General features: G+C 44.2%; 1 protein-coding gene across 1 annotated transcript; it reads left to right on the forward strand.

Annotated features, from left to right (window-relative positions):
* Positions 1-1,272: 1,272 nt before the first annotated feature.
* Positions 1,273-15,213, forward strand: LOC115593048 (E3 ubiquitin-protein ligase pellino homolog 1-like). The gene is made up of 7 exons (XM_030436369.1): positions 1,273-1,519; positions 8,935-9,116; positions 12,256-12,385; positions 12,666-12,767; positions 13,234-13,431; positions 13,524-13,712; positions 14,126-15,213. The coding sequence occupies exons 2-7, from the start codon at positions 9,031-9,033 to the stop codon at positions 14,702-14,704; spliced, it is 1,284 nt and encodes a 427-aa protein (XP_030292229.1). The 5' UTR covers positions 1,273-1,519; positions 8,935-9,030; the 3' UTR covers positions 14,705-15,213.
* The last annotated feature ends 164 nt before the right edge of the window (positions 15,214-15,377 follow it).

Below are 15,377 nucleotides of genomic sequence, written 5' to 3' on the forward strand. Positions count from 1 at the left end.
GAGACTATCTGGATCAACAGAACCTGGACGGATCAGAACCCAGTTCAATGATCCCACAGAGGAACCAGAGAGACGCTAACTGCAGTTAGCTTCACCGTCTCTACACTCTCTGTAGTTTGACTGAGACAAACACACTTTGTTTGATGACATCACAGCTTCCTGCAGGCCCCTGTGACATCATCAGTTCTTCACTGTTGGGACAAAACCCACATTTTCACTCGTGAGAAGCAGAAACCTTCTGATCTTTAATCAATTATCAAAGTAGATGCTGAAGAAATTCTTTGACTCTTTGACTTCGCTGCTGCTCGCTGATCCTGTTCAGCGAGCAGCAGCTGCCTCCGTCACAGGAATGTTGTTTCTCAGCAGGCTTCAGTGTTCAGTCATCCTCTAACACACACCGCCATCTTTCTTTATGTTGTCTGCCTCCTGCAGGCAGATCTGCAGGAGCTGCATCCTGTGGACTCAGACGGGCCTGATCGGATCTTCAGACTACGGATGGAGGCTCTCGTCCTGGTTCCACCTCAGTGACCTGATGAAGCATCGTGTTCATCTATCTATCTATCTATCTATCTATCTATCAATCTATCTATCTATCTATCTATCTATCTATCACGTTCTAAACTCTTAAAGTCTCATTGATTAATCGAGAGGTGAATGAATAATGACAATTGATGGTCCGTTGCGGACTACAACTTGTACATTGATCAGTTTATAGAAAACCTGGATAGTAATTGTGCAGTAAGACTCTTAGTGGTGGTGACGTTTCAGTCATGTGACCGTGATGTCGTCTATTTGTAGCCTAGCATTAGCTTCTTACTGCTACACAGTTAATTTAGCTTCACACATCACAGAGTGGAGTTCATCTGTGCAGATTATCTGGATCAACAGAACCTGGACGGATCAGAAACCTGAGATTATTTTCTGTAATAATCCAGAATACAGTTCAATAATCCCACAGAGGAAGCACACTGATGCTAACTTAAGTTATCACAGCTTCCTGCAGGCTGCTGTGACATCATCAATCACTTTGTTTGAACCCAAAGTTATTCGGTTCTCTTCGCCGTTGAACAGAACCGGCAGGGATCCTAAATTTGAGATTATTTTCCTGAATAATCCAAAATACACTGCAATAATCCCACAAAATGTACCAGAGAGATGCTAACTTCTGGGTTAGCCCACAAATGACGTCATCGCTACATCACTCCAGGGCCCGCGGAAAAAACCGGAAGGGGCGTGACTTCGGCGTGGCTCGTTTTATTTTGAAATGCATACCGGAAGTAGCCATAGTTTACACTGTAGACTCTTTCAGCACTCGGCTCAGTTCATATCAGCCCCTCAGAGTCGGAACAGAACCTCACTGGGCTTGAGTCCACTTTGAGGAGCCCTCTCTGCCGAGGACAGACGTGTTAATCCACCGGTACCGGACATTTAATCACACTTTGTTCCGCTCAGACGCAGTAAAACACTGTCGGTAACCGGGACGGAGATATCCGGGACATGACAACGGTTTAGAACTTTGGTAAGTTTGCTGTTCAAAGTCTGAATTTCTTTTTATTCTTATTAACTTTAACAACTTTAAAACCTGTTCCCCACAGTCTGCCTTCATGCTAGCTAGAAAAACGAGCTAGTTAGCAAACGAATTAGCTACTTTAAAGTTCTTAACTGTCTAAATTCATACAGCTACGTTAGCTAACGACACAGACGTTAACGTACAACTCTTAGCTAGTTAACACCTAAACAACAAGATAGACCTGGCGAATAATGTTCCGTGTTAATCAGAAATAATATCCCATAACGCTGATATTCATGTGAAAGTTATAGTATTTAATGCAAGCCATGTTTGGTGTTGTATTATTTGTTAATATATAATGTTAACACCATAAAACATCACTTTAAAGTCACTATAAAGACATATTATGTTATTAAAATGCCATTGTGTTATTGTTTAATGCGTCTCTTTGTCTCCCTGAGTGATTATACTGTACTCCCTCACATACAATGAAGCTGTGTTCCCTTCAAGTGGGTTTAAAATTGAAATATGATCTTTAATTTAACAACTTACCCACTATAAAGTCATTTTGAATGTCTTCAAGTACTTTGATTGTACTGTAATATGTGATATATTATCCTATAACACTATACTATACTTACACTATATAACACTATACTATTATCCTGTACTACACTACACCACATTCAGAGTTTAAAGTGAGTTTTTTTGTTTTTACAGGATAATTCGCTCCACATACGTACACTTTTAATCACACCATAGTAGAACATGCGTGTTAGTGTTGTCTGTAATCCTGATCAGGGGCTCCAGCAGTGCTTGTGGTCGCCGGGCCGGTCTGTCCGGCTCCGTGTAGCCCAGCTGGCCTCTTTTGTTCCGGCCACACAAACTGATTAGCATGCACCATCCCACCAGAGCATCTGTCCCCCTGCAGACGCTGCTTTTGTTCCCCCGTTTAAAAAACTTGAAAGTTGGCCCTTTTGTCCAACTGTCCGCTCGTATTAAAAGCTCACAGCACACGTCAGCCGTCTCCACACGCAAACGCTGACCTAGAACCCGGAGAAGGTTCAGATCTGCACAGAAGAGACGGTCACAGTTCAAGCTGTCTGTCACGGATACGGCTGAGAGCAGTTGCAGTATTCATACGTGGCTTCTTACAGTTTTTATAGAGCATAAGCATAACTCATCTGTGAGAAGAGCCCCACCACTGCTAACATCACCAGAAGTAAATACACTCTTTCAAACTATAACATTAAGCCTTTTTCACTGAAAAAACATCCTACTATAGACATAAGTTTGGACTGGTTGTAACTTTTATCATCCCGTGTGTGAATCGTCGCGCAGAACAAAGAAGGAAAGAGTTCTAATATGAAATATAACATTTAGATCAGGAGTGAAGTATGAACAACACCAACAAGTAATATACGGATCATAAAACTACAAACAGGTTAACAGAAAGTGTCATAAGGAAATAAACAGGTTTACGGAAAAGATCATAAAATCATAAAGCGAGTGATGGTGAGCATCAACAGGATTTATCACCTCGGCTGAACAAACTCTGTAACAAGGAAACAATCCAAATTAAACACAGGAGACGGGAAGGAAAGTGTACAAAGAAACCACAAACTGAGGGTGTGTAGACGGTGTTTGTACAAGATTAACCTACCAGCTGATTTCTGTTGATTATTTTGTACACGTCTGAATCATTTGATAGTTTTAAAGGAGCAGTCTGAAGTTTTGTTGAAGACATTTTAATCTACATAGTGCTCCTTTAAGTCTGCAGGATCAATAATTATGATTATGTTTATTTGTTCTTGATCTGAGCAATCAGGGCAGAATTAACTAGTACAACTTTAAAAAGTGGCATTATGTAGTTTAGTAGAAAAAATTCAAACTCTGATTTTTGTATATTTACAATGTTAATGAGATAATAATACAAACTCAGAAATACTTATTTTTCCCAGAAGAGAATAAACAAGCTGTTCTCAGAGGAAACACTGTTTTGAAGGTCAAGAGGTGGCAGGGTCCGCCACATGTAAACAAAGTATAACAATATAAATTGTGTTGTCCTTTAAGGTCAGTTTGTTTATTCAGTTTATTCAGTCATGAGGACAAAGAGAGTTACAGACTGCTCCTTTAACTGGACATCTGTTCCTACTACAGGCTAAATAATTGAATAAACTTTTGTTCTGTTCTGTGTTGTTGACCCGGTTCTGTTTACAACAACAATAACGCCGCGAGGAGAAAGTATCTGATCCAGACTCAACATACAGAGTAAACATCATATAAATATATGTATAATACACTTTTTGTCAGATACTTTAAGACTTTTACTCGAGTACTATTCAAACGGGGGACTTTCACTGGAACCGAAGTAATATATTAACATGATATCTTCACTTTTACTCTAGTATGACTTTTGGATACTCATTAAAATACTCTTAATAGTATCCGTTAGTGATAAATACATAATAATACCATAATAATAAAACATATCAGGATACTAAATGTAATATTTTTGGTTGTAGTGAAATGATAAACGTTTAAGTTACGCGCCTTCATCTGTTATTGGCGCCTTTCACAGACAAAGTCAACACGTGTGATGAAGTGATAAAGCCATTCAGAACTCCATATGAAAATCAGCATATTTAGGCAGACGGAGCTCACCTGAGAGTCGGAGCAGGTGTGGTGCGGGTCGGACAGACGGATCGAGTCCGGTCCAAAAAAAGCAGCGATCAACTTTGTAATCCACTTCATCAGTGCGCCTTCCTCACAGTCTCAGAGCCGACAGGTGTAGTGAGACTCAACGTGGACCGGTTCTGTTTGAATGAATGAAAAAGGCCGGCGTGCAGGGGCATCTATAGAGGACGGACAGGACCGCTCGCTTTACCTAGAACTTCTGTTTTTAAGCAAAAGGATCTCATGTCATCACTACAGGACACGCCCACTTTACACCCTAACAGTCTGAAGTTTAGGGTGAAGTCGAGTCCGTCAGTAACAGAGAAGAGTAATCAGGATGTTCAAGGTCACCTGGAAAACACGTGGGATGGTTGTACAACAGCTTCAGGACAAAGAGTTTCAACGTGAAATATAACATTTAAATTGGGAGTGATGGAACACAATGCCGAAAAGTAATATACGGATCATAAAACTATACACAGGTTTACAGTAAGGTTCAAAATATCATAAAGCGAGTGATGGTGAGCATCAACAGGATTTATCACTTTGGTTGAACGAACTCTGTAACAAGGAAATAATCCAAATTAAAGACATAAGACGGGAAGGAAAGTGTACAAAACATAATCAAACTGAGGGTGTAGACGGTCTTTGTACAAGATTAACCTACCAGCTGATTTCTGTTGATTATTTTGTACACGTCTGAATCATTTGATAGTTTTAAAGGAGCAGTCTGTAGTTTTGTCGAAGACATTTTAATCTACATAGTGCTCCTTTAAATCTGCAGGATCAATAATAATAATTATGATTATTTTTTCACGATCTGAGCAATCAGGGCAGAATTAACTAGTCCACCTTTAAAAAGTGGCACTATGTAGTTTAGTAGAATAAATTCAAACTCGTGTTTAAGAGAATAAACAAGCTGTTCTCAGAGGAAACACTGGTTTGAAGCTAGAAGGTGGCAGGGTCCGCCACATGTAAACAAAGTATAGCAGTATAAACTTCATTTTTTCTTGAAGGTCAGTTTGTTTATTCAGTCATGAGGACAAAGAGAGTTACAGACTGCTCCTTTAACTGGACATCTGTTCCTACTACACACTAAATAATTGAATGAACGTGTGTTCTGTTCTGTGTTGTTGACCCGGTTCTGTTTACAAATACAATAACGCCACTCAGAAACCCTGGGAGGGGAGAAGTTGTCTGTGTTTAAGTTATTTAGAGACGACAGCTGGTCCTCCAGCTTTTGTTTGGCTCCTGTCTAATGTCATGTGATCTCATACAACAAATTGGTTAAACATTTTTAAAACTGATTTTATCATGATATTGATCTGTGGACGAATCCTCCGGCGCGGCTTTTACTTTCTCTGTGATTTACCAGAACGATTGATGAACTCTTCTTTGTTAATCGGCTTAAATTCCTCTGAGATGATCTGTGTAAACTGTTCACATGGTGCAGAGACGGGACGAGCCCGTCGCCTGGAGCTGCTGTACACTCAGTTATTAGTGCGCAGTGTGTGTGTGTGTGTGTGTGTGTGTGGGTGTGTGTGTGTGTGTGTGTGTGTGACCTCCCTCCACCCAACACATCCACCCTCCTCCGCCTGTTGGTGGGACAGTTAGATGTGTTTGACAGGCAGCAGCCTCACTGACACTTCACAGCCACGGCCTTTATCTTCGTCTGTTGCTATGGTGATCTGGGTGTGTGTGTGTGTGTGTGTGTGTGTGTGTGTGTGTGTGTGTGTGTGTGTGTGTGTGTGCTCTGCAGGGTATTTCCTCTTCAGGGCTGATGTGGAAACAGAGTGGGTCGGTGCCGCCCTGGTTGGTCTGTGGGGTGTTTGGCGGGTTGGAGTTTACAAAGTCCCTGAGCTGCATGTGCCATTAAAACACTGATAAATCATCAGCATGTTTATGGTGACACATTATTGATCGCTGTAAACTGATCCTGTAAACCCCATCGCCTCCTTCACCAACATGACCTGATTTCCTGTGTGTGAAGTTGATATTTTTCATGACGTTTTATTAGAGATCTGCAGATTGAACAATTGTGGTTGTTCTGATCTGTATTCTGTCACCATGTTACTGACTCCAGATCAGAGAGATCACATCTCCAGTCTGAATCTGACTCACAGCGCTCTGATAACCAGTCGTGTGTTCAACACCCGGCCTACTTTACTTTCTTACCAAGTCGACGATCTGGGTTGTGATTGTAACCGCCAGAAAGAGCGCTAACACTGTGAAGCTAGGTTTATAATGTCACACTGGCTCAGGGAAATGAAGTCGCTGTAAAAGTTGCTGCTTGGATTTTCTTTGAGCCTCATGAGAAACATTTCCAACCATTCGTTTGTTTTGATGTCAGTCGACTCGTCTGAAAGTGAGAAAACACTCAAAGTTCAGCACGATGTTTTCTCTCCAGCTTCAACATCGTCAGTTCACCGGCGGTGTTAAGAGTTGTTCTCTCCTGGTTTTAATGGTTTATGAACTGGTTTTGAGGAGATTTCAGAACATTAAGGTTTATATCTTGTATCCTGATATGGCCCAAAAGAAATCGTGATATTATTTTAAGATCGTATCATCCAAGTTTAACCAACCAGTGTTTCTGGTGCCGACTGGAGCGAGTAGAAACGTCTAGTCAGACACGTCTCTCGTCACAGCACCAGAGAAATGACTCACTGTCACTGAGTTGATGATCCGTTGGGTCCAAAAACATTTGGAGAGTCTAGAACCAGCGTGAGTGTTCGCTGGTGCAACAAGTCAGATCCTTTACTTTAGTAACAGTACACGCTGGTCGTACAAATACTCTTATGAAAAAACGTTTGCTTCCAGACTCCACTACAGAAAGAGTAAATAGTCTTTAGTAAATAAAATGTATTTAAACATTGTAGTAATGATAATGATAATGATAATAATAAGACAGAGTTAGAGTTAGAGACATGGACAGCAGGGACAAGGTACATGGATCCAAACTGTATTAATACAGGATGTGAAGGCAACAAGGACGTATTGTTGTTGTGCAACTATTATAAATGTATGAATAATCAAAACAAGTGTTAGATTAAGTACTGGCAGTAAAACGCACTAGTAGTGTCAGCAGTGAAATCCCCTCAGTGACGTTTATGTAGAAAACATCTGTTGCAGTGATTGTTGGGACTGAAGTTGAACGTTATTAAACAATAAAGCATCAGGACCAGAAGTCCGAGCTGCTGGTGAAGATCCAGGACTCCCTGCAGCTTTGTGTTGTTCAGGCTGAGATCTGAGTCACAAGTGAGGGATAAAATCAGCTTTGAGCGGCGGCGCGAACAGAACAGAGCGACGTGTGATTCACCTCCGTGTCACGCTCGAGGTGGACGCCACGTCTCCGTCACGAGAGGAAAGAGATGCACAACAGAGCGCTTGTTGTGGAGGAGTGAAGTCACTTTAGAGAGTCGTCCTCCTCATGTGGCGTCCAGTTACAGGCGCTGAAAGAGTCTCTGTGCCCCTGCAGCTCACTGGATGCATTCATGGCGTCTGAAATGAGCTCCGGTGAGGGTGGAGGAGCGAGGCTCGCCTTTCTTTATACGTCTGTCTGTAAATATCCTCCACCCACTGAACATTACAGATTCCTAGATAACATTTCCAACAGGGCTGCAGTGAGAGGAGGAGACAGCCATCAGACTGCTGAACCACAGATTATTAGACTTGGATCCGTCACCAGCTGTGAGGACGTGGACGGTATTTCTTTCAACAAGTGATCTGATAAGACGTGCGTTTAAAGGAGCACTACGTAGTTTAAGGGAAGAAATTCAAACTATGAATGAGGTGATAGTACAAACTCAGAAATATGTCGTTTTTCCAGAAGTGAAGAAACAAGCTGTTCTTTCAGAACACTGTGTGAAGCTAGAGGGTGGCAGGGTCCGCCACATGTAAACAAAGTGAAGCAGTATGAGAGCAGGCGCTGGAAATGACATCATAACCCTGTTCCAGAAGTGCTGATAAACAGTATTCTGCAGCTCTCATGGCTGCTGAGGTCCGGGTCGGTGAGGAGCATCCAGGCCCTCAGGAGGAGCAGTGTGTGATTACATCGTCACGTGATGCACTGCGGCCCACAAACCCTTGTTCTGACTCCTTTCACTGTCATAACTGAAGCCATTCGGTCCAGTAAAGTTCGGAACATTCTAGAAGAGCTGCAGGATTAAATAGTTTGAACCCTGTTCAGGTTAGCCGGGCGCTAAACCGGAGATTAGCCGTCTCGGTGGCTGGAGGTTTCTGGTGTGCATGTTGAGGCTTCATAACTGGCCACTGCAGAAGCTCCGCCTCCAACACGGCGTCCGACTGCGGGGGATGTTTCAAATGAAACACACCAAAGAAACGTTTTTAAATCAGCGGAGAATTAAACATGAGTTGTGTAAGCGGCAGGTCGGTGATGACGTCACAGTCGGCGTCTGAATCAGTGCTCAGCTTGTTTTTATTCTGCTGGCACAAAGAATTATAACATGAGTTCCAGTGTGCTGCGGAGTGAGTCACCCGCTCACAGATGTAACTGGGTTTGTTTTACACCTCACAGCCCGGCTCACTGTGCTGCACTGAATACATACATTGTGTGGCCGCGTCGCTCCCGGCTCCCAGCACAAAGACAGGGTGGGTGTATTGTGCCGCTGAATGCTGTTGTGTTGGGAGCTTTTGTGTTCGTGTGAATGTCTGAAGAAGGTTTTTTACATTTTGAATTAAACATGATCCTGAGTGCATGTCTTATGCAAACATCTTAAATGTGTCTGCAGGTGAAGTGAGTACCTGCACTGATGGAGGCTCTCTGAGGGTGACAGCGGGAACGTCCTCACCCCTCCTCACCCGTCCTCACCCACAAGGCTGCACAGATGTTTTCACTCGGCCAGGAAAACATCTCCACCTCCCCTGCTTCCACCAAAGGACCAGTCAAATATGGAGAGCTCATTGTTTTGGGGTAAGACACTCACTGAGGGGCTTCACGGCTGTGGTCAACTTATCCAGGAGGAGTTTTAAAAGCTTTGCTTGTTTTAGTCTTGTAACTCCTCGACTGTGCACTTTACAAGACTGCTGATCGTTTCATTTTCACAAGAATCTGTTTTTAGATCTGGAGCCTCGTTACAGAAACGTTAACGTCTGAAACCTTCTCATCTCAGAGGGGGATGACATTCAGGACATTTGGTGTCACAGAAATATTATTTTCTAACTGCGTTCAGGAAGAAATTGTATCTCATCTTCAGACAGAAATTAAACTCTTACAGAATCATCCGAACACAAGAATGTCATCAGGTAGGAATCGTGAGTCATAATAACGTAGACACCGTCCTAAACTCAAAACAAGGAGAAGGTAACGCTGATGTTAGCCTGTTAGATAGAGAGGTTTTTAATAAAGATTGATTTGTCAAAAATGGCAGAAGTTTTAATAAAATCAGAAATTAAATGATCAAATATGAAAGTGTGGCCAGACATTTGAACAGTTTTTGAGGTACTTTGGACACGGCATCAAAAAAGCACAGAGATTTTAAACCCTGCTCCAGGAAAAGTTAAAGTCTTGGATTGTGTTTCATATTTCACACCATCTCTGACGGCCTTTTGTTTCACCGTTGTGCTGCTCCGGGTCTGAAACCTCTGTAAAGATCTTCGTACGTTACCTCCTCTGCTGCAGACAAGAACTTGTACACTGTCTAATTAAAAACGATTTGATACATCAGAGCTCGGTGCCGTGCAACAGTTTAATTTGCAGTTTGAAACTCAGTCCGTCAGGAGCAGTAAAGCTGAGAGTGATTGCAGTTGAATGTGTGGAGAGAAGAATGCAGCTGACTTCCTGACTGAAGGCCGCTCGCTGCGGTTCAGGGAGGTCGACAGACGTCAGCAGAGTCGTGGCCGCTGCGGTTTCAGACCTTTTGTTTGCTTTTGCATTATATTGTCCACATATGAAATTAAACAGTCTGGCCGACCCGGTAACTGACAATTAGAGCGGTCATAAGGTTTAATTTTAAAGATCCTACAGTCAGTGAGAACAGAGGTGGTGGTGTGAGTGGTGCAGCGGAGCCTCAGTGGAGCTGGAGGTGGTCTGAGAGGAGGAGCACGTCACTTTATCTCCACCTCAGGAAGTTTGCATTATCCAGGGAAAGAATGGCTCCACTTTTAACTGAACTCTGGTGTTTACTTGACCCGCGGCTGGCAGCAGTCTGGTTCTGAAGATAACCTCCAGCTCAGCTGACGCTTTATTAAAGCTCCGACAGCATTTAGCTCTTTAGAATTAGATTTTCAGATTCGCCGCAGCGCAGGACGACAATAATGATCTGCGAGTTGAATTATGTTTATGAAAATGAACATAGTTTGGTACGAGAGGCGTCCTGATGGCTCGGGTGGATAATCTGTCAGCCACAGCACCAGAACATCCTGCTTCTTGATCTGGACTGGAACCGATGATGGACTCGAGCTTCCTCTCCGCTCAGAGAGAGAAAGAACGGAACGTTTGGGAAATATGCTGCAGTGAACACAAAGTGTTGTTTGTTTTGCTTTCCCTCCTTGTTTTTTGTAAACATGTTTGCTAATGTGAGCGGATCTTAACCTTCTGGTCTCGGTCCACATCAGAACCCACTGATACATTGTAGACTGATACAGACATCACAGATTCATCCATATCTCATGTACGTTGTCTGATATATGTGTGAGGGATTTGACCCACTGAAGGTTTGGATTTGTTTAGGATGCAAAAAGTAGGAAAAAAGTTGAACTCTGACTCTTTTTCATGAGGGCTCGTGTCCACATGGTGCACGAGTGTCTCGTCTCTATGACAACAGTATCCTGACCGTCACCGCTGAATGATCCACACGATTTACTGAACGTATCTGTATGCTCTTTGTTTCACATCGAGACGTCAGAGCCAGGATACGAGATACGATGAATGTTATTGTCTAGAGCCATGTAGAGTGGCTGCATGAAAGGGGCGGTGCTGCAGATTCCTGCTTGTCATCGGAAACAATTGAAAAAAGTTCAGAAGAATCTCTGTGGAGACGCAGGACGACATCTTGACCGTTAGGCTTTCGTCAACAGCAACAGTCACAGTAAGACGAAGGAGCTGATTTAAACCCTCCTGTCACATCTGACAGTGACCAGTAGAAGGTCATGATCATGATCCACCATCAGACTTAGACACATGTATAGTATTATTATCTATTCGCATACAAATACTGACAGTTAAAGGTCCCATATTGTAGAAAAGTGTGATATGAATATTCCTGAAGTATTAAAACGCTTCAAAACAAGATGTCAGGACTTCTGTGATGTTACAGCTACACAGTCGCCGCTCTAACACGAGCAGAACACAGACAGATGTGGTTATTCATTGGTTCCTGCTCTGGCTTCTGAGATCTGACCAGTGGGCTGTTTCAGGAGGGTGAATCGAGGTGCTGCAGCAGTGGACTCTGTGATTTTTGATCATTAAGCTTGTAAACAGTTTCTAACAGACACCCAGAATAAAAACACAAAGCTGAAAAAGAGTATTTAAACATCAGCTCAACCTAACAACAGAAAACACTTCAGCTCATAATCTTTATCTGAGCTGATCGTCCTGGAGGAAGGTGTTGTTCTGTACGTCGTCTCGGGTCAGGAACCAGAACACGAGGATTAAGACTGTTTTCATAGTTGAAGCTTGAGACCCACATGTGACTCTGTCCCACCTCTGGTAGGTCCAGTGTTTATTGTTTGGGAGCAGAATAACGGAGCCCGGCTCCAGTTAATGTGGAGAAACTCCACCAGAGAGAAGAATGCAGCTGACTTCCTGACTGAAGGCCTTTCACTGTGGACACAAGAGAGCGCCTGTGGTTCAGGCCGGCCGGCCGCTGTGGGTTCAGACCTTTTGTTTGCTTCTGTGTTATTGTAATCTAGAACTGAAATAAAGCTGTCTGGGACCGCAGACTGTCACATGCCTCATCACCCAAGTCTAAACCAGGAGAGGGTGATGACAGGGCGAAAACATCGGCTGCTGACCTCACATCATCTAAATATGAGCATGTACATGTTTGTGTCTTGAACCAGCCGTCACTGATGGTTCAGCTCGCAGTAAGTGTCGGTTCTCGTGTGTTCAGGTGTAACGGCTCGCTGCCCAACGGTGACAAGGGGAGGAGGAAAAGTCGCTTCGCTCTGTGCCGCAGAAACAAGGCCAACGGTGTGAAACCCAGCACGGTCCACTCGTCCTGCACACCTCAGGCTGCCAAGGTGAGAGCTCGACACGCCAGGTGACGGGTCGGGCTGAGGACAGGATGAAACCTTAATCTCTAAACTCTCCTTCTGTTGGTAAACGGCTCCGGATCAGAGCAGAATCTGGTCCGGGTGTTTGTTCCTCCTGAAGGTCTGGATCTGCACTGACTCTCTCCTCCAGAACTTGATGCCACTGTCACTCTTTGTGTCTCAGTCGTACTGCATCACTCATAAGATAACTCACAGCTGTGTTGGTCCTGGAACATGTTGTCACGGTTCATCTCTTCTGTGTTTAAAGGCGATAAGCAACAAGGAGCAGCACAGTATTTCATACACTCTGTCTCGGGCCCAGACGGTGGTGGTGGAGTACACACACGACAGCAACACGGACATGTTCCAGGTCTGCAGCATCCACTTACTGCATTAATACAGAGTTAATTCAGCTTTGCATGGTTGGTTTTAACTTCCTGTGTATGTATGTACGACCACAAAAGGATCAGATAACAACCTGTAATTCAGAGTTCTGTGCTCATCGTGTCTTTTTCACTGACACAGTTAACCTCCTCCAGCACTTTTAGTCAGTTGAAATAATTCTTCTTTTCCATCTTTGCGTCTTTGCACGAGTCATGTTGCACAGTGGAGTTTGGCGCCTGGTAGAATTTCCTCAATCAAAATGTTTTGTCGGTGCCGCAAACTGTGGAAGACAGAGAGTAAAATAAGAAACTATAATTGAGGAATTAGAGACAGAAATGAGGATCAACAAACAAATTAATCTTATAAAATGTTCAGTTTTTGTTTTTTTTGCATCAGCACTCTGTAACACCTCTTTGATCTGTAACCTGAATCTTGCTCGTGTATCTTCACAGATCGGTCGTTCCACAGAGAATCCCATCGACTTCGTGGTGACGGACACGGTGCCCGGCGGTCAGAGTCAGGTCGATGGTCAGACGGTCCAGAGCACCATCTCCCGCTTCGCCTGCCGCATCATCTGCCAAAGAAACCCTCCGTACTCCGCCCGGATCTACGCCGCAGGCTTCGACTCCTCCAAGAACATCTTCCTGGGGGTAGGCTGCCCCGACGTACACATTCATCATTCTGTGTGATGAGACATGAAGTGATTCTCAGTGCTGAACATGAATGTTTGACCTGGTGGCAGGAGAAGGCCGCCAAGTGGAGGATGCAGGACGGTCAGATGGACGGACTGACCACCAACGGAGTTCTGGTGATGCACCCGCGCCAGGGCTTCAACCAGGACTCTAAACCTGGACTGTGGAGGGAAATCTCCGTCTGCGGCAGCGTCTTCACGCTGCGGGAAACCAGATCCTCTCAGCAGAGGGGCAAGATGGTGGGTGACTCCTCCCCCCCTCATGGGAGCTGTAGTTTTATCAAGAGTAAAGAACTTCAGTCAGTGATTTCAGAGTTGATCGCCAACACGTTTCTGTGTTTCCTCATGAATAACAAGCATGTCAGAGGTGTTTTCTTTCTTCTTTTTTTATATTTTAGAGCATTTGTTATTTTCATTCATATTTATTTGCCCGCAGTCTTCTTCATGGGCTTTGTTAGTGCATTCCTGTGTCTCTGCCCTTCTTTTTGACATCATTCAAAAGTTAGAAACTAAAATATTTAAAAGTATAAAAATAAAACCGACTGTTTTGTTTTGAAGGACAGACTCGTAGCAGCAGATTCTGTTTTGTTCCTTTTAACTTGAGGTGTCTGTGTTGTTGTGTTTGACCTGTAACCTGCTCGTCTCTCCTCCAGGTGGACTCTGAGTGTAACGAGCTGATGGACGGCTCGCTCATCGACCTGTGCGGCGCCACCCTGCTGTGGCGGACGGCTGAGGGTCTGTCGCACACCCCCACCGTCAAACACCTGGAGGCCCTGCGGCAGGAGCTGAACGCCGGGCGGCCGCAGTGTCCGGTCGGCTTCAACACGCTGGCCTTCCCCAGCCTTCGCCGCAAAGACGTCCCGGACGAGAAGCAGCCCTGGGCCTACCTGCGCTGCGGCCACGTGCACGGCTACCACGGCTGGGGGGGGCGTCGTAACCCCGAGGTGGATGCGGAGTGTCAGGAGAGAGAGTGCCCCATGTGCCGGGCGCGGGGCCCCTACGTGCCGCTGTGGCTGGGCTGCGAGGCCGGCTTCTACGTGGACGCGGAGCCCCCCACCCACGCCTTCGTCCCCTGCGGTCACGTCTGCTCGGAGAAGACGACGGCGTTCTGGAGTCAGATCCCGCTGCCGCACGGCACGCACACCTTCCACTCCGCCTGCCCGTTCTGCATCCAGCCGCTGAGCGCAGAGTCCAGCTGCATCAGACTCATCTTCCAAAGCCCGCTGGACTAGAAGCTTCACCAACAGAACAATGTGCTTCCAGTGTTGGGATTTTCATAACTTAATTTTTTATAACTTAATTTAACTTAATTTTGATCTTGGATACATTCAGTGGGTTTGATTCCTGACATCAGAGATGAGTCGGCGCTGGTTCTTCCTGGACGCAGCTGCTCGACAGTTGATTTGCCTTAAACTTTGTATTTATTTCTGAACCTCCTCAGTTATGTTTTTTTGTAAATCAGTGCAGAATTTCCAGCTGTAATGTTTCCTGACAGCTGATCACTGTGTCACTCTGCCTTAAAGAGCCATTAACACTAAGACCTGATGTCAGTTTGGTTTCAGTCCAGTGTTTCCGTCTCTCTGGTTTTTATTGTAGAGGCTTTTCTTTTTCTTTGGGAAACACAAAGTGACCTTCCTCTGTGATGCTGTTTCCTCTTTGAACACTGAATAACTGTATTTTATGATTTTAATACAAGCTTTGTATCGTAACATAAGAAAAATATATTTCTTGGGAAACTTTCTAAGCTGCTGTCTGTGACTTGGAACACACACGCACATTAAATATAATTATTTTAAACAAGATGAAAATATGCCAAGAACATAAACCAGCGTCACTCAGATGTTACATGAAGAATAATCACAGTCAGTGCTTTTAAATGTCTGCATTTATATTTACGCATGGAAA

This window comes from Sparus aurata, chromosome 1 (assembly GCF_900880675.1).
Source record: "Sparus aurata chromosome 1, fSpaAur1.1, whole genome shotgun sequence".
NCBI lineage: Eukaryota > Metazoa > Chordata > Actinopteri > Spariformes > Sparidae > Sparus > Sparus aurata.